The sequence below is a fragment of the Vigna umbellata genome, chromosome 4 (assembly GCF_029865625.1).
Source record: "Vigna umbellata cultivar VRB3 chromosome 4, Vumbellata_1.0, whole genome shotgun sequence".
Lineage (NCBI taxonomy): Eukaryota > Viridiplantae > Streptophyta > Magnoliopsida > Fabales > Fabaceae > Vigna > Vigna umbellata.
Window position 1 is genome coordinate 40,834,378 of NC_142168.1, and position 23,036 is coordinate 40,857,413.

The following is a 23,036-nucleotide window of genomic DNA, read 5'->3' on the forward strand; positions in this document are numbered from 1 at the left end:
AAATTAAATTTCACATGTAAAATATATTAATAATTTAATTTAACATGTAAAATATATTAATAATTTAATTTAAATTGTTGAAAGTCTAGAGATAAATCAAATTTAAAATATATATGTATATAAAAATCTTATCTTACAAACTAATTTTATGGGATTGGATTACATTTAAAGTTCATTTATTAAGATAATGAGAGTCACTATTAGAACCTATCTTAAATGTATATATCTTAAAGTCTAGTTCTTAACATAAGTTTTTATATGATTTTGTTTTTGAGGAATTAAATTTAGGCTTAATACCACTATTGGTACCTATTTTCGTCTACTTTGTTCGATGTGAGACTCATTTTTTTCGAATGTTCAATATAGTCTCTTATATCGTAATTTATGATCAATTTTGTCCTTTTGGCTAACTACGTTTAAATCGTTAACGACAAAATGTCCACAGCACCAATCACTTAATTATATGGAAGGTATTGATTGACGTGGACACATCACCTTTGACACGTCATCATCATCTCCTACCTCCAGAAACCCTAATTTCCCCTACACAGAAACCTTAGTCACCACCTAACCCTAGTTGTCGTTGCCGCCATGCTTACGGCGAGCCACCATCTTCGCACCTCCATCATCAGACATTTCAAAACCCTAACCAGAAACCTTTCGCGAACATATCACGCACTAGTCGCACCACTGTTCCAAACGCTCCAACACAAGCATCGCGAAACCGAATCACAAGTCCTTGCACCTTTGAGCAACGTCACCGTCAAACTTCTTCATTCTCCACCAACCACCATCAACTTGAAACACAGAAGATCAAAACATAGAGAACCAGAAATCTCCTTCAAACCAAAAGCACCATTCGCGCCGCAACGGTGAAGAGCCACCAACATCATCACCAACCCCTCACGAGCAAAACCCAAATCGTAGAAATGCAAAGGCGAATCAATCAATCATCTTCAACCGTCGCACCAGCGCCTCTCCGCAAGCTTCTCCACCGCGCCTTTCATTCACCTGCAGGAGAAAAACCTAGAAGCAAACCAACTATCACAAAGTTCACCATATCCACCTTGAAGGAGAAACCCTATTCTCGCGTGACGGCACTAGAGCAAACTTTTCCCCAATCTGCAGATACAAATCTGAACCCCTAATTTTTGGGTGAAGAAAGGGGTTGCCACATGTCAAGCCCTCATTGGCACGACCATCCTTAGTCAACTCTAGTCCTAGCCACGTCGGCCAACAACTGCCATGTAATTCACTTATTAGTGCTGTGGACATTTTGTCGTTAATGATTTAAACGTCGCAGCAAAAAAGACAAAATTGAACATAAATTACGAAATTAGAGACTATATTGAACATTCGAAAAAATTAAGTCTCACATCAAACAAAGTTGACGAAAATAAGAATCAACAATGATATTAAGCCTTAAATTTATAAATAAGTTTAGAATAAGTATTTTTTAAATTAAAATTAAAAATAAAATAGTTTTAGTATTTAGGTTAAGTTATTTGATATATAATATTTTAACATAGATATATAAGTTGTAATTAGGTTTGGTAATATTTTTTTAGAGACATAACATTACTTAATTAAAAAAATATATAATTCAATTGAGAAAACAATATAATATAAGATACCAATTTAATACAAAACGCTATCTACATGATATTGACATTTTACATGTGACGATTGACATATTGGACTGATACTAACAGTGATACAACACATGATAAAAACTTAAAAAATAAAAACAAAAAAATAGAAAAATACTATGAACTAATACATGTCAAAGAAAACGTTAATTTAATCTATATAAATATGACAGAAAAACCAAATTAAATCAATTTAATACAAAGTAAGATTTAATTGAAAAAATAGAAAACCAAGTTAAATAAAAACAACAAAAATAATTACCAAAAGAAAATTTTATCCCAGACTTAGTAATCTTCTTAATTTTTAATTTTAAAAAAACTCCAACTTGATGACTCCCTAGAAATAGTAGCCAACAGATTCACTATTACAAGAAAGTAACACGTAAAAGTAATAAAATAAAAGCATATAATTTTGTTTTCATTTAATTTTTACGCATTTTCTTCTTCTATAACGTAAATAGAAGAGGATGTTTTAGGGCGATAGATTTACTTTCAGTAATGAAAACTATTAAAGCAATGCGAAAGTTTAGAAAGTTTGATATCACTACAAGAATTTTTTTAAATAATAATCAAGTTTTATGATAAAAATAATTAGTCATCATGATTATATTAATTTATAAATTAAAAATTATTAATAACTAAAATAATTTTTAAATTAATCTCTAAATTAATTACTATGGTATTAGTTTTCAAATTGGTCGTTAATATTAATTAATGAAACAACTAAAAACAAACTTATCTTTAAATTAATTTTCCACTAAAATAAATTTAAAAACTAATTTTTTAAATGTTAAAAATTTGGTAGTATTTTAAGCATTTTCTTCCATAAGATAAATTAGACGGTCAAAATGGACCATCCGGCCCGACCCGATCCGGCCCACCATAGGTTGATCACTTAGTGAGCCAACCCAACCTGCCTTATTTATTAGCGAGCCAGAAAAATTCGAACCTGACCCGTCCCACCACGGGTTGGTGGATAAACGGGTCGACTCACTGGCTCACTTAATTCCAATTTTTTTTAAATAAAAAAAATTACAAACTTTCTATAATTCAAATCTAAACAAATTTCACTCCCAACATGAGTGTTTAATTAATTTTGAAAATAAAAAACTTAAATAATTTTTTCAAGTAAAAAATAATAATAAATATTTTTTTATAAAATTAAAATTAAATTTTAATAAAATAAAATCAGGTAGGTAGATTAGTGGGCCAACCTGACCCACCATGGGTTCAACCCGCATGAGCCGGGTTTAAATAAGTCAGGTTGAAAACTGACTCGTATAAAAAAAATACAATTTTTTCAAACTCAATCCGGTCCGAACCCGTTCTGACAACTCTAAGATAAATAGAGTTTAAATAATTGTGACCCATTCTTGACAGCTCTAATATTGTAATATAAATAGAATAGCATGTTTTAGGACATCAGTCTTACTTTTAGTAATGAAAAGCTATAATGACTAAATTTAAGGAATTAATTAATAACAAAGGTTTAGAAAGTCTCATATGTGAAACATAATTTAAGGAATGTGTAAAAGTGGGACCATCTCTATATATATTAGCAGGTTCATACATATTACATTCATTAATATTATTCGTGGGCAACGAGGAGAATTAAGAAACTAAAGTATGAAGTAAAGTATAGATCTATATATTTATATTTTTTTAGGATAGTGCATGATTGTAGCAAATAGATTATTAAAGCATGAGGGCAACGTGGAGAGTTAAATAAGATGTGTATATATATTTTGTAGGATAAATATCTTTTTAAATGACTTGCAAAAAAGGAAAAAGATAATTTGACTCAAAATATTAGCATTCTATATAAATTACTATTAATTGTGAGATTATATATTATGCGGAAAAATAGTTTCAGATCGTTTCATTATGTACAGAAAATTTGTATATTTTTATAATAATTATCTAAAAGTTATGCAAAAAAAGAATTTTGAAATGATTAGTAATATATTTTTCTTCTACTGACAGGATATAACACTAAATTTCTATTGATTTACTAATAAGATATACACTAGTTATTGCGTTAACTTTTGAAGTAAAGAAAAAAGATTAAACCATATTCTATTGTCATTTTAAAAGTGATAATAAATAATTAATAACTTTCTACGAGGAAGCACATGAAGTATCATGGCATCTTTCGCTTTTAAAAATTAAATAAACAGAAAATTGCAGCAAGTTGTCCCAGACAGCGGCGGATGATTGTGGTGCTTCGCCCCCAACTTTTTTATATATATAAATTGACGTATAATACAAAACATTTCTTTAAAAATTTGATATATTTATATATTTGACATTTCAAAATTTTCTTTGTATATATATAAATATTTTGTCATTTTTAAAATTATTGAAAATTGGTTCGTTTATAGTTTATTTCAAATATTCTTTGACATTTTTTTCTTTTTATTTTATGAAGATCTTTTCATTTGTATTCCAAATTTCCACAACAGATCTTGATGTCAAGATTCTTTAGGTTTTTGTTTGTCCAAAGCCAAATGGGATACGTGAGCAAGAGATATTCCATTGCTCAAATTAATCAAGTCAAAAATAATATTAAATATTGTAATAATAAAACATAATGAATTTTTATCTAAACGAGTATGATTTATGACTAATTATTTGGATTAACTTTATCTAATATTATGTTAATATACTTTAATCATCATTCTATCCTCACATTTTGCTATTAGTGATGATATGGCCTATATGATACTATTATAACCAAGATTATGTTGTTTTGATCTTACTATATTTAGGTTGAATACATATTAGTTGATGAGATAAACTCGAGCATATGTAATACATCTTTTATTTTATTTGTATTGTTTAAACACGTTGCATAATTTTCTTGTGTGTTTCTTTGGTTCTAAATCTTTTTAGAAGATTAATTTTGTAAAAACAAAATTGATTTGATAACCAATATCACTTTTTTATGCTTCAGCAAATTGATTTATTAATAGAATTTGTATTATATGATCCCAGAAGAACCTTCGTCAAGACCGAACAGTTGAGGAACCTGGTTGATCAGTCATCTGTCAAGTTAATTAACTAATATTGAACCTATTTAGGAGTAAAGTGTTATTGTCCACAATTGGACCGTAATTAGGTTGAGCTAAGTTGAACAGTGAGTCGATTCAAGCATAACCAAAGGTGGAATCGAGTCAACCTAAGCTAAGTAATCAAGCTAAATCAGGCTAAGATGAAAGGTCGAGCTGAGTGAATTTAATCTATATATAATGGACCTAATAGTCATGTATATTAGATCAATATAACTGAATTTAATATCATTGACGAAATTGATTCAATCTAGTTTTAATCCAATTTAAATTAGATTGAAAACAAACCAAAATCTATTTGATCTAGTTAAAATGGTTCTGAATTTTATTCCATATAAATTTTAATTAGATATACAAGATTATATCAATTCTGTTTATTGGATCTTAATATGATCTAAACTAGAAAATAGAAAAATACAATCCATGCCCACCCTTACCAAAACTTAAGTCTCCATACCACACTTATCCAATCTGGTATCAAAAACCTCAAATATAAACACAACCTCATCTCAATCCATCAAATCCAAGCCTTCCACTCATGTCAACAACACAAATTCCACATTTTTGAAACCTAAAAATAAACTACTAGAAATGACACTTTTTATGATGATTTTGCTGGACTTTTATTACGGTTATTCTAGGCTCATAGATATGGGTGATATAAAAAGTTTCAACTTTGTATGTTAGTTAAGAAGACATAACACCAACAAAAAAATAGTTTTTAACGTATGTTATTTTAGCCTTTTGACGTATGTTAAAAGTCCGACGTCATAACGGGAGACGTTAGTTGACGTTTGTTGTATGTTAGTTAAGAAGACCCAACACTAACACAAAAATAGCTTTTAACGTCTGCTATTTTAGGATTTTGACGTATGTTAAATGTCCAACGTCATATAGGAAGACATTAAATTGGCGTATGTTGTTTTTTAACAGATGTCAATTGACGTCTATTGTCTTATAACAGACATTAATTAACATATGTTGTTCTTACAACCGACGCCAATTTATGGGTTGTTTTTTAAGAAAAAGTTCGCCAATATTTTCTTTCACTAAAACTATGAGAAATCAATATCAAAAACAAGAATATACCACAACAATTTTCAGAATTTTAGAAGTAGTAACAACCAATTAAAAGTGAAACAACCAATGAAAATGCAATAACTAATATACATAAAAATCCAAAAATGAAACTAATCGTGAAGGTGAGGGAGTAGACAAGTGCCGTTGTGAGGGTGAGGAGAAAAACGCACATAATCGTTGTCGTAGTTGTCCTAGAACGTGCCCAAGAATTGCATCAAAAGCCAATGAAAACAAATTTTAATCGGTGCAAATGAAAGATAATGGTTCCAAACGTAATATAATCGGTTTAAAATTATTTAAAACGGTGCTAAGTGGAAAAAGACTTACCAGAACGTTAATGGCGAACGAGAGAAAGTAGAGGAAGAAGTTGAACGTAGCGAGAGAGAAAACGCGTAACTGGAGCTCGCGTCCTGGAGTGGGTAAAAATGTAGAGTATTTGACGTCGGCCCCCCTTTCCAGCCGACGTCTAACTACTCTAAGATGTCGGCCCCCTTCCCAGCCGATGTCTAAGTGGTAAAAAAATTTAATATTGGCACCCAAAATGAGGTAATTTCAAACCTTTTTTATGTTTGTGGGGAGGGGGACCGACGTGTAAGTGGCAAAAAAAATTAATATTGGCCCCCAAATGAGATATTTTCAGACAATTTTTACGTCTGTGGAGGGGCAAGCCTACGTCTAATTCCAATTAGACGTCAGGGCCTTGTAGCCGACGTCTAAAGGCAATAAAATAATGATTTTTCAGTCCTGTATGCAGATTATTTGACTTCTAACCACTAGTATAAAAATCGCGTATAACGTCGAATATTTTGAGTTTTTAACGGTGAATTCGCGAACGACGTCATATCAGGAGACGTTAATTTTAGGTCGAATAGAAAAATTTGACGTCGTCGAATTTTGTTAATATACGACGTTAACTTAAGGTCGAATTTTATCCATATTCGATGTTAATCAATTTTTTTTGTTTTTTTTAATTAATTGTGATCCTCTTTTACAACTCTACGAAAAAAAAAACAAATTTAAGTTTTTGATATTTTATAAAGCATGAACCATGAACGTGTAGTATCAACAGCAAACAAGTTCAATCAAACAACAACAACAATCTAGTTCAACTAAACAACAACAAACAAACAAATTCAACAAAAAAAATAACAAACAAGTTCAACAAATAAGTTCTTCAAAACGAAAACTAACCTTCAAAAGGTGGGTTCGTCAGAATAAAGTTTTGTCACAATGAGAGAGAAAGCAGAATGCGCCTATGAAGGACAAGAGCACGAAAATAATCGGTTAAAACAAACAAAAATCATACATAAAGTAATTAATTAACATGCATTTGTATCAAATGAAAAAAAGATTACATGTTATGCTCGTCAAACTTCGTTCGAGAAAAGTTTGAGAAGAGAAGAGATTATCGCGCGTTAAGTTAAAGTGAATGAATTTTCAATCTCTGGCTCAATTTTTTATTGAATTCACTAACCTTTTGACGGTCGAATTTAAAAGTCATTCGACGTTTTATATCATTTTATGTCGAATTACAATTCCAAACGACGTTTAATAATTGCATTTATTTACAAAAATGTCACCGCTCAGTTTTAGCGTTGGTTATTCAGTGGTTGGACGTTGAACGCGTGACGTTATACGGTGTTTTGGTACAAGTGAACCCTGGGAGAGAGCCGACGTTTATACTTTATTTGACGTCTGGGGCCCATATAACTGACTTCTATAATGTCGTTTTATTTTCAAAATTGCCACTAGTCATTTATTACATCGGATTTCCTTTCGCTAAATGTTAAACGTGTGACATTAAATGTTATTTCTGCACTAGTTCAACATAGTAAGTATAACTTACTATGATAAACACTAGTAAGCTTGACATAATAAGTATAACTTACTTTAATTATTAGTAGACTTGTCATAGTAAGACCAACTTACTATTATGAATATTTATAAACTTGTCATAATAAGTTATTTATTGTGACAAGTATTCCTAGATCTGACATAGTAAGTTTCACTTATTATGACATGTTGACGAATACTTGTCACAAAAAGTTCAACTTAGTATGATAGGTCTATGAATACATATCATATAAGTCTAATTTATTATTGTAGGTATTTATAAACCTGACATGATAATAAGCATTCTTTATTTTTATTTTTATTTTTGTCACTTTTCCTCTATTCATTACATATAAAAATATACAATTTGTAAACAAAACAATTTCATTGACTTCTTTATCTAACAAATATTATTAAAACAGACTTACTCTATCAATTTGTATATGAAAAAAAATTCTACAACTTAAAAATTTATACATACACTCTAAAAAACTAAACATTGTACATTTATCGAAAACACTTAAAAAAGGAAAGTTGGTCCCATATTCGATCTCAAAAGTATTTTAGTAAACAATAATAATAAGCCATTATTTATGACACTAAAAACAATACACCCCCTCTCACTAAATTGAAAACTAAGAAAGCATGAATTTAGGATTTTCATGGTCAGGGAGTTTCATACCATATAAGAAAACCCATTAGTCTTGAGATGATGTGACTAAAGTAGAAGAAATAGACGTACTAGAATTTGATTTGTTAAGATATGCCAAATATTCTATTAAAGGATATTAGGCAATCAAATATTGTGTTAGTTATAATTTAGATATTATTATAATTTATGCAGATTTGTGCACCTGTCATTCCTTTAGTAGATGAAGAATTATAGGATCCTTGAATGTATATATATGGTACTCTACTCTTTGAAATAATATATCAGAATTATTCTTTAAATCTTTTATTATGGTATCAAGAGCCAACACTGATATCCTCTAAGATATAGGAATCAGTGCTTTTTTTCATTGAATATTTCTGATGGCTTCTTTCGATGAAAATCAATTGGAGAAACATGATTCTGGAACTTCCGCTGCTTCCAAGAGTTATATTTCTACTACTGCCGGATTTGTGACCAAGTCAGGTATATCTAACTCTGCCCTTAATCTTTCTGTTGTTACTAAGGATAGTGATTGGATAATTGATTCGGGTGCTACTGATCATATGACTTGTGATCCTCATATATTTACTAATTTTTCCCCTAATTGTTCTAAAACTGTTATTATTAATGCCAATGGGGTCTCATCTCCTATTGAAGGTATAGGTACTATATCCCTCTCACCCTCCTTATCGATTCCTGATGTTTTATTTGTTCCTACATTAAACTGTAATCTTATCTCCGTCAGCAAGTTAACCAAATCACATTCTTGTGTTGCCTTATTTTACCCAACCCATTGTCTTTTTCAGAACATTCATTCCAAGGAGAAGATTGCTAGTGGTAGAGAGAGTGAAGGACTGTATTATCTTGAAAATGTCTCACAATCAAACCATAAAAAAGGATTGACTTATCTTGCGAACGATCACATACAAGATAAAAACAAAAAAGAAATTTGGTTGTGGCATAGACGGTTGGGACATCCCTCTTTTGGTTATTTAAAAAAATTATTTCCATCATTATTTCGTAAATGCAATATTTCTGATTTTTTTTGTGAAACTTGTGTTTTGGCAAAAAATCATCGTGTTGTGTTTCCTTTAAGCAATAACAAAACTAATTTTCCTTTTTCATTAATTCACACAGATGTTTGGGGCCCTGCCCTGCAATCTACACATAATGGAAAAAAATGGTTTATCAGTTTTGTTGATGATTGTACTCGGGTAACCTGGGTATATTTGCTTAAATATAAAAGTGATGTGTGTGATGTGGTTCGTTCCTTCTATCATTTGATTGTTACATAATTTAACACATCTATTAAGGTCATTCGATCAGACAATGGAGGAGAATATTTTAAGACTGAATTAATAGAGTTCATGAACTCTAAAGGCATCTTGCATCAAACTACATGTCCTTATTCACCAACACAAAATGGAGTGGCTGAGAGGAAAAATAGACATATATTAGAGGTGACAAGATCACTTTTGATGGATGGTAATGTCCCATCTCATGGGGTGAGGCAGTGAGCTCTGCCGTTTATTTAATTAATCGAACTCCTTCTAGTGTGCTTAACTTTTGAAGGCCTTTTGATGTGTTGTCTGATCATTGTATCCTTCCTCCCATAGTTTATTTACCACCTCATATTTTTGGATGTGTTATATATGTTCACTTACACCCACATCAACGTACAAAGCTTGAAGAACGAGCGATCAAATGTGTTTTTGTTGGGTATGGATCAACTCAAAAAGGTTATCGTGCTTACCATCCACCATCAAGGAAATTTTATATTTCTATGGATGTGACATTTAATGAGCATGAATATTTTTATGTTGATTCTCCACTTCAGGGAGGCAATGAAAGTGAAGTGCATAATCATGATGTTGATATGTTTGATTGTGATGATAAATTATTGTGTGAGGATCATTCTGCAGGAAGTGAGCCAATCCTAAATATGGACCCTTCTTTTCTGGATAATATAGTGTCTTCTGATCATAACCAATTGGCTCAATCTTCTCCACAGGTTCAACTTGACTCTTCAGAGGTACCTTCTGATCCTATCTCTGATAATACTAATTTAGATGAAATTGATCATGGAATTGATTCTGGTCTGCGTGAGACCACCAGCACACCAAACACTGAGTCTACTACTGTTCAATATATTCTTCCACCTCGTTCTAACCGTGGTCAACCTCCAGTTAAATATGAACCAGACCTCCAAGCCAAAGTTAAATATCCCATTAGTAAATATGTGTCATCTCACAGGTTATCTCAGTCATATGCATCATTTGTATCTCAGTTATCTTCAATTTCTATTCCTAGTAATGTACATGAAGCTTTGGCAGATCCTAGATGGACCGAAGCAATGGTTGAGGAGATGGCAGCTTTAGAAAAAAACAACACTTGGGATCTTGTGTCCTTACCAAAAGGGAAGAAAACTGTGGGCTGTAAATGGGTCTTTACAATTAAGCATAAAGCTGATGGAACTATTGAGAGGTATAAAGCACGACTTGTGGCTAAAGGTTACACTCAGTCTTATGGTGTAGATTACCAAGAGACGTTCGCACCAGTAGTCAAACTCAATACTGTGAGAATACTTTTGTCGCTAGCTGCAAACCAAGATTGGCCTCTTCTACAATTTGATGTGAAAAACGCTTTCCTACATGGAGAAATTTCAGAAGAAATTTATATGGATTCTCCACCAGGTATGACTGATTCAATTGGAATGAAGGTTTGCAAATTAAAGAAGGCTTTATATGGATTAAAACAATCCCCAAGAGCATGGTTTGGAAGGTTTACCAAGTCTATGAAGGCTTTTGACTATAGAGCAAGTAACTCTGATCACACTTTATTTTTTAAGAGAGGAAAAGGAAAAATTACAGCTTTGATTATATATGTAGATGACATGATTGTTACAGGAAATGACCAAGATGAGATTTCTAGTTTACAACAATACCTTGCATCTGAATTTGAGATGAAACAACTTGGAAACCTCAAATATTTTTTGGGTATTGAAGTAGCTAGATCAAAACATGGTATTTTTCTATGCCAAAGAAAATATACTATTGATTTACTGTCGGAAACTGGGCTGCTTGGGAGTAAACCAACTGATACACCAATTGAACAAAATCATAAACTCTTTCAATGCTCAGATTCAACAAGCATAGACAGAGGAAGATACCAAAGGCTAGTCGGAAAATTAATTTATTTGTGCCATACACGTCCAGATATCACCTATGCAGTGAATGTTGTTAGTCAATTTATGCATGACCCACAGAAGCTTCATATGGATGTTGTTGAAAGGATTTTGAGATATTTGAAGTCTGCTCCTGGAAAAGGAATTTTGTTCTCAAATCATGAAAACTTAAAGGTAGAAGGGTACACTGATGCAGATTGGGCAGGTTCAAAAGATGATAGAAGATCTACCTCTGGATACTTTACTTTTGTAGGAGGGAATCTTGTAACTTGGAGGAGTAAAAAACAACCTGTAGTAGCAAGATCTAGTGCTGAAGCAGAATTCAGAGGCATGGCACTAGGTGTATGTGAACTTTTGTGGATTAAAAATGTGCTATCAGATTTGGGCTTTAAACAAAATGAAGCTATGAGTTTGTACTGTGACAATACTTCGGCTATAGCAATTGCTCACAATCCTGTGCAACATGATAGAACAAAGCATGTGGAGATTGATAGACATTTCATCAAAGAGAAGCTTGAAGCTGGAATAATTTCATTTCCTTTTGTAAGATCAGAATTGCAGTTGGCTGATGTTCTCACCAAAGGAGTGTCAAGAAGATTGTTTAATGAGTCTCTATTCAAGTTGGGAATGTGTGATATCGATGCACCAACTTGAGTGGGGGTGTTAAGATATGCCAAATATTCTATTAAAGGATATTAGGCAATCAAATATTGTGTTAGTTATAATTTAGATATTATTATAATTTGTGCAGATTTGTGCACTTGTCATTCCTTTAGTAGATGAAGAATCATAGGATCCTTGAATATATATATATGGTACTCTACTCTTTGAAATAATATATCAGAATTATTCTTTAAATCTTAAGATTATATTTTAATTAAATTTTCTATGAATAATCTAAATAGTTCTCAATTTTAATTGATATTGTATTTTGGCTCAAAGGTGAGAACAAAATTAAGACTTTAGATGGATTGATTTGAAAATCTAAGACAATAATAATTGATAATGAATCTATTTCGAAAAAAAAATAATGAAATGCACCTATTTTCGTTCCTATTATTTTTATTTATTTTTATATTTTTGCAATTTTATTTTTTCTTTGATTTATTATTTTTGTATTTAATCATTTATTCATTTTATTTATTTTAGTTTTCTTTTATTATTTTTATTATTTTATTTAACTAATTCTTTTGTATAGTTTTTATAGTTTTTATGAAAATTAATTTGTTAAGAATCAATTTCGTTGTTTCATAGACAGCTTAGGGTTAGCTTTTTCCTTACTAATCTTTATTTACTACTTTCTTAACAACAGTGAAGTTGTTATAGATATTTCGTATTAATTTAATCTCTTAAAGGACAACGTTATCACACCTCCTTCGTCATTAGTTTCTACACCTCTATCCGCCGTGAATTTATCCTGTGATATTTTTTTCATTCTTAATCCTAGTATGAAACTTCAACATGTCATATATATTCTTCATAGTTATTAGGAAAATAAGAGAAGAAGTTGTTACAAACTATTATTTACTTATTTTCTTTAAATTATATGGTACATTAATTTAAATTTATTTAACAAATTATTAAACCAATTTAGAAACGCGTAAAAAATTAGAGTTCAAACATTAGTTAATAAAATTTAATATGAAATAAGCATTTGTTCAAAGTGTAATATTATACGAGGAGATTGTTTTTACAAGTGATAAAGCATGGAAAATGAAAAGTTAGCGGCATTGGCGCTTGTGAAAAACTTTGCGAGAGAGAATGTACGAAAGCAGAAACTTCAACTTTTTTGAGGCAGGGCCAGGTTTGAGAACACTATAATTGTGAGCTTTGAAACCTGAGCAAACTGTATTATGCCTTTCTCCATCTGAGCACCATCCTCCATAAGAAAACTCCCCGTGATTCCTCTTCAAAAGCTCTCTGTCAATTTTATCCAGAAGAGGGTCATTTTTCTTGAATTTTCTGGCAAATGGACGGTTGCTGAGCACCATTTTCCTGTAATCTTTGAGTCCTAGTGTTCTTGGGTGTTGTTTTGGAGGATAGTCCCAAGTGATGTAATGCAGATCACTGTTTGCTGTGGTGTTCTTGTAGTCCTTGGAGTTGCAAATAACTGTTTGGAAATATCCTTCTGGGGATGACACAAAGTTTGTGTAGTAGAGGAGGAGGGTTCTTGGCAAATTTTCCCACCCAACAATGCAATACTCTGCAAAAGATCTTGATAGAATTGTCCATGCTGAACCTGGAAATAAAAGAAACACATTTCTAATAGCATCAAGTTTATCAACTTACTGCAAATGATAACAACATATATTATGAATGCATATATTTTCATAAGGCCAGATGTACATTTATTTATAAATTATATATATATATATATATATATATATATATATATATATATATATGGAAGAAGGTGTGGAGTTTCACTCAGCCAACAACAGCATTAGGTAAAGTTCTTGAAACAAAGTGTGGATATTACCATCTTGGAAGCATGACTTGTAACCAAAAAGAGTGACATCTTGGTAGAAAGTAATTGAATGAGAGCATCATGATGGAACCCTTCACCTCTCACGTAACGATGAATTCATGAGTGGTTCAGATTCCTGGGTTTTCGACACTGATCTTTAAAACCTTTTTTTTTTACTGTTATTATATATTATCTGATTTGAGGTGTCCAAATATTGGTCCTTAAAATATTTCACAAGGAAAATAATTATAAATGCATGGAGAGGAAATGGAAACATGCAACACATAAAAATAAACCAAGTTCTCAATAATCTAAAGGATTGAAGAGTGGGTAAAAACCTGTATAAAGTTTAAAAGATGTTGGGAGACTCCTCTGCTTAGTGACCCACCAAATCTGTGATTTCTTGAGACTATAAAGCCCTGGGTCTATAATTATTGGCTTCCCTCTCTTATTCCTGAAATCAGTATAAAAGGTTAAAATTCGTTTAAGCTATTGTGGATGTTCTCAATTTGGTTTCATTGTTATATAATTAATATGATCATCAATGCTTACAATTTCCAACCCAGTTGACTGCTGTGGTGAATGAAATTGATATGCTTTGGAACCTGAGAAAAGGCTTGGATCATATCTGAACATTAATCAAGAAAACTGAATTCAGATCAACAAATGGTGATGCCATCTAGAACATATATAATTGAAACTTTTGATTCAAAAGAAGAGAAACAAAATAGCCACAAACTAAGGCGACTCACCATACCATCTTGTGTAACCAAAGGGTAGTCAGAGGCACTTAGATTAATAAACCAATCCCATTGGCAAGTTCTGAGAAGCATTGCCATAGCATGGAGAGTGGTAGAAAGCATGGTTGGTCCTTTATAGGTCACAAGATTACGCTTCTCCACAACCCAAACGTTCCCTAATGCAGCATAAACTGGGTCCTTAGCCACATGCTGAACCACATCCCTGTGCTCAGCTTCTGGTGCCCCAGAATCGATATGAATCAAATAGTAGTTCCCTGGATGGTAGAGAGCCCTCACCAACCTTTTGAGCTTCCCAGAATCTCCTTTGGAAGCAGAGATCAAGTACGCAAATGAAACTGGATATGAGTTGTTGGCCTTGGTGGTGTTGAAGTAGTTCATGGAAGGCTTCAAGCTGGAACTGGGTATGGTTAATCTTGTGGTAGTGAAAACAAGAAAGAACAGTAGTGAGGTTAGAATGAAGGAAACAACCAAAATTTTGATGGACATTTTTAGGAGAAATTTGCAAGATACTGGGAGTGGGAGACAAAAAAAAGACTCGGGAAATTTTAGTTATGGAAAGGTAGTTATATGGTTAATAAGGAGGGCTTATTTGGAGAATATATTTTTTACTATATTTTTACCATTGTATAAAAATACAATATATTATGATCAATTTAAACAGTAATTTCTTTTTAATCATTAGTGGCCAAATTAATCATTAATTATAATTTTGTATTTATAATAGTAATTATTGTAGAAAAAAATAATTTCTAATTTATAAATTAATACGTAAATTAGTCCCTATAATAAATTATTTTTTCTCTCTAAAATTGATTGATATTTAAATATTTTCTTATAGTAATTGATTACTTTATTTATCATATGTTTTATTATTTCTTATTATTTTGAGTATCTTTTGCATACATTTTACTCTAATAGATAAAATTTATTGGTAATCATAAAAATTGGTTAGTAAATTCAAAACGTCCTACCGAAGACAAACAAAATGTATTATAAAATGTTCATCAGTAAAAAAAAATTCAATAGATAAATATTAATTGATAATTATTGATAATCAAAATTAGTAATAATTTGTTCATAATTATAAATAAATTTTGGTCATTGATAAATATCGTGATGTTGTCTTCTCCTTTTTTTGTTATTTTTTTCTTTTTTTTCATCTTTTTCCTTCTCCTCCTCTTTCGTCGCATTCGTTAGTGTTCTATCACTATAACTGCCATGTGGTAAATAATAAGTATTTTATTATTCTTTCTCAAAAGACTTGTGCAACACATTGGAATCCATAACTCTATTAGACAATAATGTTCACAAAAATACAAAGAAGCTCTTTTGATATTTTATCAAACAGCTAGTGTAACTGAAATTTAATATAGAGTATTACAAATGTCAATACTAGATTTCATTCATTTCATTTTCATGCACTCAAAATCTCAACAAATAGGTTTAACTATCTATGGGGGAGAACTTAGGGTTTAGAAATTGGAGATAAGGAAGAACTTGAAACCAAAAAAGAATAAGGCCATTTCCTAAGACGCCGACTCCAAGCTTAAATCATGCATCATCTTCACATTTCCACCTCCAATCCTCATCAAACCCCAAAAGGGAATAATATCATGAATGAAGATTGTGACCTAAGGAGGAGAAAGGAGAAATTTCCAACATCCCTACTAGTCGTCAAGGGCCTCTCCAAATCACATAAGGTGGAAAGAAAAGTGTGAGAGTGAGAGAATGAATCAAATCCTAGCAGAAGACATGAATAAATACCGCATTTTCGCAACTCAGTGTAGCTACCTCCTAATGCCATCTCATAATCGTCAGGTGCACTCATTAAATTCGCAAAGGGGCAGACTTTCACCTAGCACCGCTTACCATCGCTTGACTGCTTTAGTGAACCATGTTCTAGTACTATTACTTCTAGTGTCTTCTCGCTCAATGAGCTTTAGGTTTTCCAATGAAAGGTAGTTGTACAACTAAGTTTCCTGTCTGTTTATGGCATTAGGTGCAATCAGTAAAGCACGGGAAAATATGGTGTTACATAATCCCTATGATTGCCTAACATGATTATTTATCTTTAGAATTCATTTTTTGTTGTCTAATCATTTTTCCTTGAGTTCCAACTTATTTTTCTATACCATAATTATTTCCAATTCACTTACTTCACGCACTTAAAAGAATATTATAAGTAAACTGAACTCAAAATAACTAAACCACAAAAAAATGCAAAACAAGATAAATTTAAGGATTAAACAAGATCATATCTATAGAGATGTTGGTTTTATTCACAATGAATAAAAGGTAAAAATAAATGTTATCATTTCTCTTCCATTTCCTTCTTATCTTCTTACTCTTTCTTCTTCTCCTTCTTTTCATTTTTCACATTTGTTGTCGTGTTTGTCTCATTGGACTCCTTCTCCTTCTTCTTTGTCACTACCACCTCTTCCTTCAACTTCTTCCATTGTTGCCTTCTCCTTCTTGCATCTTTCTTCTTCTTCTCCTTTTTTCTTATTTCTTTCTCACCCATCTTTAATTAATTTATAAGAAATATTTTGTTAAATTTGATAGGAAAATCAAAGTCTATTTTACTAATAAGTTTATCGATTTTACTAATAAGTTTATTGATGAATTTAAAAAGTGTAATTTCTAAGGATTTTTTAAAGAATTCTAAAAAAGTTAACTTATTATTGACAAATTTATTTACTAAATTTTTAAAAAATAATTACCAATAAATTTATCAATGAATTTTCAAAATATTTAATTAGTGGCAGACATTAAACAAATCCATTATGAATTTAATGGATTTTAAAATAATTCAATCATTAGTAAATTTACTAACAAATTTTACCATGTGGACAAAACTTAAAGTAAAAATGTTAACATCCATTTCTTTTTTACAAATACAAATAAAAATATCAATCAATAACAAACATTACAAATTGTAAATGTCGCGAAAATTGTGTAGATTGCACATGTGTTGTAAGCAGTTAGCACAATACAACTTTTAAAATTATATACATAAAAGAAGAAAAGAAACAAAAGATAAAAAATATTAAAGAAAATAAATGGTAAAAAGAACTCAAACTTTCTTATCACACCCAAAAACAAAACGAGGAAGAGTGTGAAGTGAAAATGATCTAGAAGGTAGAGACTCATATTCTTTCCAAAAGGAGGTAGAGACTCATATTCTTTCCCTTTTTCTGATTGAATTGCTAAATCTGTGAGAAATTTCTGTGAATTTTAAGCTGCTTGTCGTAAACACCACCCTTGATTTTGATCTTTTGCCCTGTGGGTCGCAATATCATTACCGCTCAGCTATGCCAACTAATGGAAATTCGTAATGATGCACACCAACTAAAGGCATTAAAGTTACACATATATGTTTTTTTTATTTACGACAAAATATTTTTTTTATAACTATCTTTGTGTATATATAGTTTTACAAATGAATATAACTTTAGTCTCTATAAAAATTTATTTATATATTTGAATTTCTGATTTTTAAAATTAATTGGTAACATAATTGGTGAATATGTATGCGAGATTGTTATCAAGTGTTAACATTTTCTTCCTAGAATGGAATAACATTACCCATGAATCAAACTTTCCAATTTAAAAAACCTAAAAAATAAAACGTGTAACAAATTTTATTATGAAAAAATTGTTTAATAGGTCATGTAACACTAAAAAACAATTATTTAGTGGAAGTTAATTTTTTAATTTGCGGAAATTTTTAATTTTCGTAAATTAATTTATAGATATTTTTTTAATTTTCACCCTTAAAGTCTTAGTTATTGATTTGTAGAGATGTTTTATAACTCTTGGTATCATATTTATATTGCGGATGCTTTTTTACGAAGGATTTTAATCTTTTTTATTAGGGACTATTATTTTGTAAAAGTTTGAAAACTTCTTTATTTTTAACTATTTTACAACAAAGAATACCTTTTTTTTCTTATTTTTGGGTTAATAACCTATTTAATTTGACAATTATAATTTAGAGGTTTTAACGTGCTTCATTTGTATTATTAGTTTGTAGGTTTACTACTTTATTTTGCTTGTGTTACATGATTATGTATGTCATCATTGTCATTTAAACAATATTTATTTTTTCTTCTCATAAATAGACTTTGAGAGGGACGTTTCAGACAAGACTTTACTAAAAAGTAGGCAATGCACCTCTTGATTTGTGACAAAACAACCTCCACCTCCCTTCTAGACGCATCACATTTCACATGAAAATTCGTAATGTTCTTGGTGCGTGTTAAAAGTTGTCTTTTTGAATATCACCTTCTTCCATCCTTATTTAGTGGTATCCAACCCTTAAATCCTCCATGAAAAAAAATGGGATCCTTGCAATTCATCTAACAACTCCTCTATAATCGGTATGCAAAACTTTTCTGGGATAGTGGCCTTATTTAAGGCTCTATAATCAATGCAAAATCTCCAATTATCGTCCTACTTCTTAACCAGGATAACTAGACTAGAGTATGGGTTGTTACTAAATCTAATTATTTCACTCCCCAACATTTCAACCACCCTTTAGTGTTGGTTTGGGTCAATTCCACAACTAAGAACACCGAGAGCTTCATTTGTCTTTGTTTCATCTCTTTCGCTTCCTCCTTTTCACTTTCCTCCTCATCTTTAGCCATGATCAGAACTCTAATACTCTTTTCTAGACATTTATGGACAGGGCTATATGGAACTCCGCAATGGAAGCATCTCCTTTCTTCCCTTCTGATGTATTTTGGATAAGGTAGATTCCTTAGCCCCCCTGTTTGTGTTTTCCCTTAGTGCAGTACCTCCTATCTTGGAGCCTACCAATGTACCAACCCCTTCTTTTCTAGTACTACTTACATCGCTAGAGGTTTCTTACCCGTTCCTGGTCCCTTTAACTATTTCCACTTTGGAAAGTTTCCCTCCTTCTCCTTGATAACGGCTCAAAGAGTAGTTGTTTCGACTGGTCATTCCTCTCCCAAATCTTGAATCTTTTGAGACTTCTTCCACATCTCTAGCTATCTTTATTGCTCTTAATTGATCCTTGAAGTTGTGTGGCCTGATTTGGCCTTAAATATTACTTTTTAACCCAACAAAGAAGTATCCCAATAATTGTGCTTCAAACTTTTGGATATATTCCTATACTTCCCCCTTTTTTCTTACAGTCGCTAGCTTCTCAAAGACTAAACATATATCCCTTCCTCCAAATCTCCTAATTGAGGCCTTCATCAGTTCCTCCCAAGAAGGATTCATGGTCTTTTTTTTTTCAAAATATGAACCAATGGTTGGTTCCTCCCTCCATACTAGTGAAGGCCAACCAAATCTTTTCTCTAGATGAGATATTATGGATTTTAAAGAATTTTTCAGCTTTTGATATCCAGCCTATCGGGTCCACTCCATCAAAAGTTGGTAGCTTTACTCTTTTCATCCATCACTTCTGATTTTCCCTTTTTTTCTTCCTCTCATTCTTCTTTCGTTTCTTCCCTTCTTCCTATTGTATCTCCATTAAATGACCATTGACTATCATTTAATCCTCATTTCTAGTTCTTGATTTTTCGCATCACATCTCCAAGTTCTTGGAAAACTTCTCTGGATTCCTCTCTTGAATTCTCTAACGCTCATCTTTGTTCACTAACTAATCTCTTCAATGTACTCATTCTTCCTTTCATGTCTCTACTTCTTGATCTGGCAGGTCGGACCAATTGATAGGTTTCTTGATAATAAGAAACCCAAACTTTCTTTTGATTTGAGAATAGAACGCACAACACACATACTCACATCATAAACCTTGTATTATTACATGGGAAACAAAGAAAAAATTTAATAACATCCAAGGAAACAATCTCCCTTCACACAAGAATAATCCTATAAATAACAAAGATAAAAAATGTGTCTGTTCCTAGACACCAACCCTCTGTAAAAGGCAAACCCTTCTAAGAAACTACAACTACCTAACAACCTCCACCTAACTGTTTCCCCTAAACTCCTAACAACTATGATTTGTTACTTTTTTTCCCTTCCTTCTGGCGTAAACTTTCATAGTTCTATCAGTTGCCTACATAAAGAATCCACTAAGTACTCAATTTGACTCCATCATCCCTATATGCTTGGAGCAGCTTTATAGATCGAATGGGTAGCTAACATTGAGATAATAATTTTTATATTCGATGAAATGTTGAATAAATAGTAAATACAACAGTAGGTTATATCAGTATATTAATCCAAGATGAACTTGTTGATACCAAATTACAACACTGGAAACAGATTTCACCATATAAAGCTTTAATTTTGGTGTAGTCTTTAGATAAAATTAATAGTGCAAGTTTCCTATGTGGCATTTCTTTCATAAACATACACTACAAAAAGCATTATTTAGTGAAGGTTTATTTTCCATTTTGCGAAGGTTTTTACTCTCCCCAAATTAATTTATAGGGGTTTTTCAAACCCCCGCAGTTAGAATCGTAGTTATTAATTTGTGGAGGTTTTTAATGGCCCCTAGTATCCAATTTACAATGCAAAGGTCTTTTTGTAGAGGGTTTTAACCTCTTCTATTAGTGACTATTATTTCGTTGAGATTTGAAACCTCCTTTATTTTCAACTATTTTACTGTAAAGATTAACCCCGTTTTTCTCAATTTTTTTTGGGTTAATACCTTATTCAATTTGACAATTATAATTTAAATGTTTTAAGTCGCCTCATTTATATTATTTAGTTTGTCAGTTTACTACTTTATTTTGCTTGTCTTACATGACAATGTCACCATTGAAATGCTTATATTTTTGTCCACAATTTTTATTTGTAACAAGATTCAAATATTGTAATGAAGACAAAGAAGCATGACAAACTTCTTTTACCAAAGTGTTGAATTATATATCATTAAAACATTTAATTCTTAAAAACACCATAGTATATAAAAGTAAGTTAAATTGAAATGTAATTACAACTAAATTCTTAATTACTCAAAATTCATCGACTAAATATAGTTTCATTCTAAAAGACATCATAAACTCTCTAAATATTGTTAGCATGAGATGATCCTATTGTACCCAAAGGAGACTGTGACTCATTTGCATCACTACCTTCCTGAAATGATAAAACAAAAATATTAAAAGTAGTAAAGATTGCCTATAATTAAAGTATATTAAGCACAATGCTTCCACTATATTAGTAACTTACTTGAGGTTGATGATCAAAGAATGATGCTAATTCATCAGGAATCTTTTCTTCCTTCATTATCATGTATGCTTTAAGTGCATCCAAGGTTGTTTGAACTTGTGATTCTAAATTGTTGTACTTCTATTGTCATTGATTAGAAGATGATGAAGACATTTCATTCAAAACATCGTTTACACCCATACCCATAGGTTGTGATCTACCTATATAATGCCAAAATGTTTCATTTATCATTGTTTTCATTTGATTTTCAGAATGAAAGGTCTCTTGTATATCATCTTCTTTTCTTGAAACATCTTTAGTTTGTTTCTCACCATAAGTTTTAGGAAATTGTTTTAAAATCAAGTGCTCCTCAATTGTATTTTAAGGCTTAGTAATCCAAAATTTATCCATTCAAAAATATTCCTAAACAAAATGAAATAATTACCACATCAAAATGATAACAATATTCATGAAATATGCAAACAAAGATTGAATTAATAAATAAAATATTTCTAAATGAATTCAAATGTACTACCTACAAAGTTTCAATTCACATTAAAGTTTAGTGATTATAAATATAGTAAAAATTATGACCAAAATTTTATTAAAAAATTATTAATATTATTATAAACATTTTTTTAATAAAATTTTAAGAAGTGTACAACATGCAGGCAAATTAGAAAACATAACAGTATCACAATTGATATATAACTATAATGTCTATATTCTAATTTTTCTAGCATGATTAAAACACTTAAAATCTATTCTATTTTTTTTACCATGACTAAAACATTTAGAATAACACGTTTTTCATTCATACTACATATACACCAATTAATACTAATTATGATCTATTCAAGCTAACAACAAAGTATATGACATCACTAATAATACTTCAACCTCTAAGATATGCCACTCTAATTATATAAGATTTAAAACACTCTCAATATCTAAAGTAAAAATAATTTATTAGATGTAATAAATGACATTTTTTTTTACAAAACTCTTAACATTTTTTTTACAAGACTTTAATTTGGAAATTAGTTCTTTAGATTTGAACATTATTACAAATTACTTTCTTTATAAGATCTGGGTGTACTGAATTCCTCCTAGCGTGTAAAGGTTGTAGACGTTGTCGCAACGGTGAGGCTCAACGACGACCAGGTGATGCGAAGCTAGGCACAGCGAAGGCGTGG

The 23,036-nt window shown here is 31.1% G+C and overlaps 1 protein-coding gene across 1 annotated transcript; it reads right to left on the reverse strand.

The window, feature by feature from the left end:
• Window positions 1-13,098: 13,098 nt before the first annotated feature.
• On the reverse strand, window positions 13,099-15,208 carry LOC148200200 (beta-glucuronosyltransferase GlcAT14A-like). The gene is made up of 4 exons (XM_088113717.1): window positions 14,691-15,208; window positions 14,486-14,561; window positions 14,272-14,387; window positions 13,099-13,705 (listed from the first exon to the last, which is right to left on the reverse strand). Exons 1-4 carry the CDS (start codon window positions 15,178-15,180, stop codon window positions 13,188-13,190), a joined length of 1,200 nt encoding a protein of 399 aa, XP_087969843.1. The 5' UTR covers window positions 15,181-15,208; the 3' UTR covers window positions 13,099-13,187.
• Window positions 15,209-23,036: the final 7,828 nt, after the last annotated feature.

Coding starts and splice junctions, on each gene's coding strand:
- LOC148200200 (XM_088113717.1), bottom strand. CDS start 15,180: ATGTCCATCAAAATTTTGGTTGTTTCCTTCATTCTAACCTCACTACTG. Junction 14,562..14,690: donor CCCTTTGGTTACACAAGATG/GTATGGTGAGTC, acceptor ATTAATGTTCAG/ATATGATCCAAGCCTTTTCT. Junction 14,388..14,485: donor AGTCAACTGGGTTGGAAATT/GTAAGCATTGAT, acceptor TACTGATTTCAG/GAATAAGAGAGGGAAGCCAA.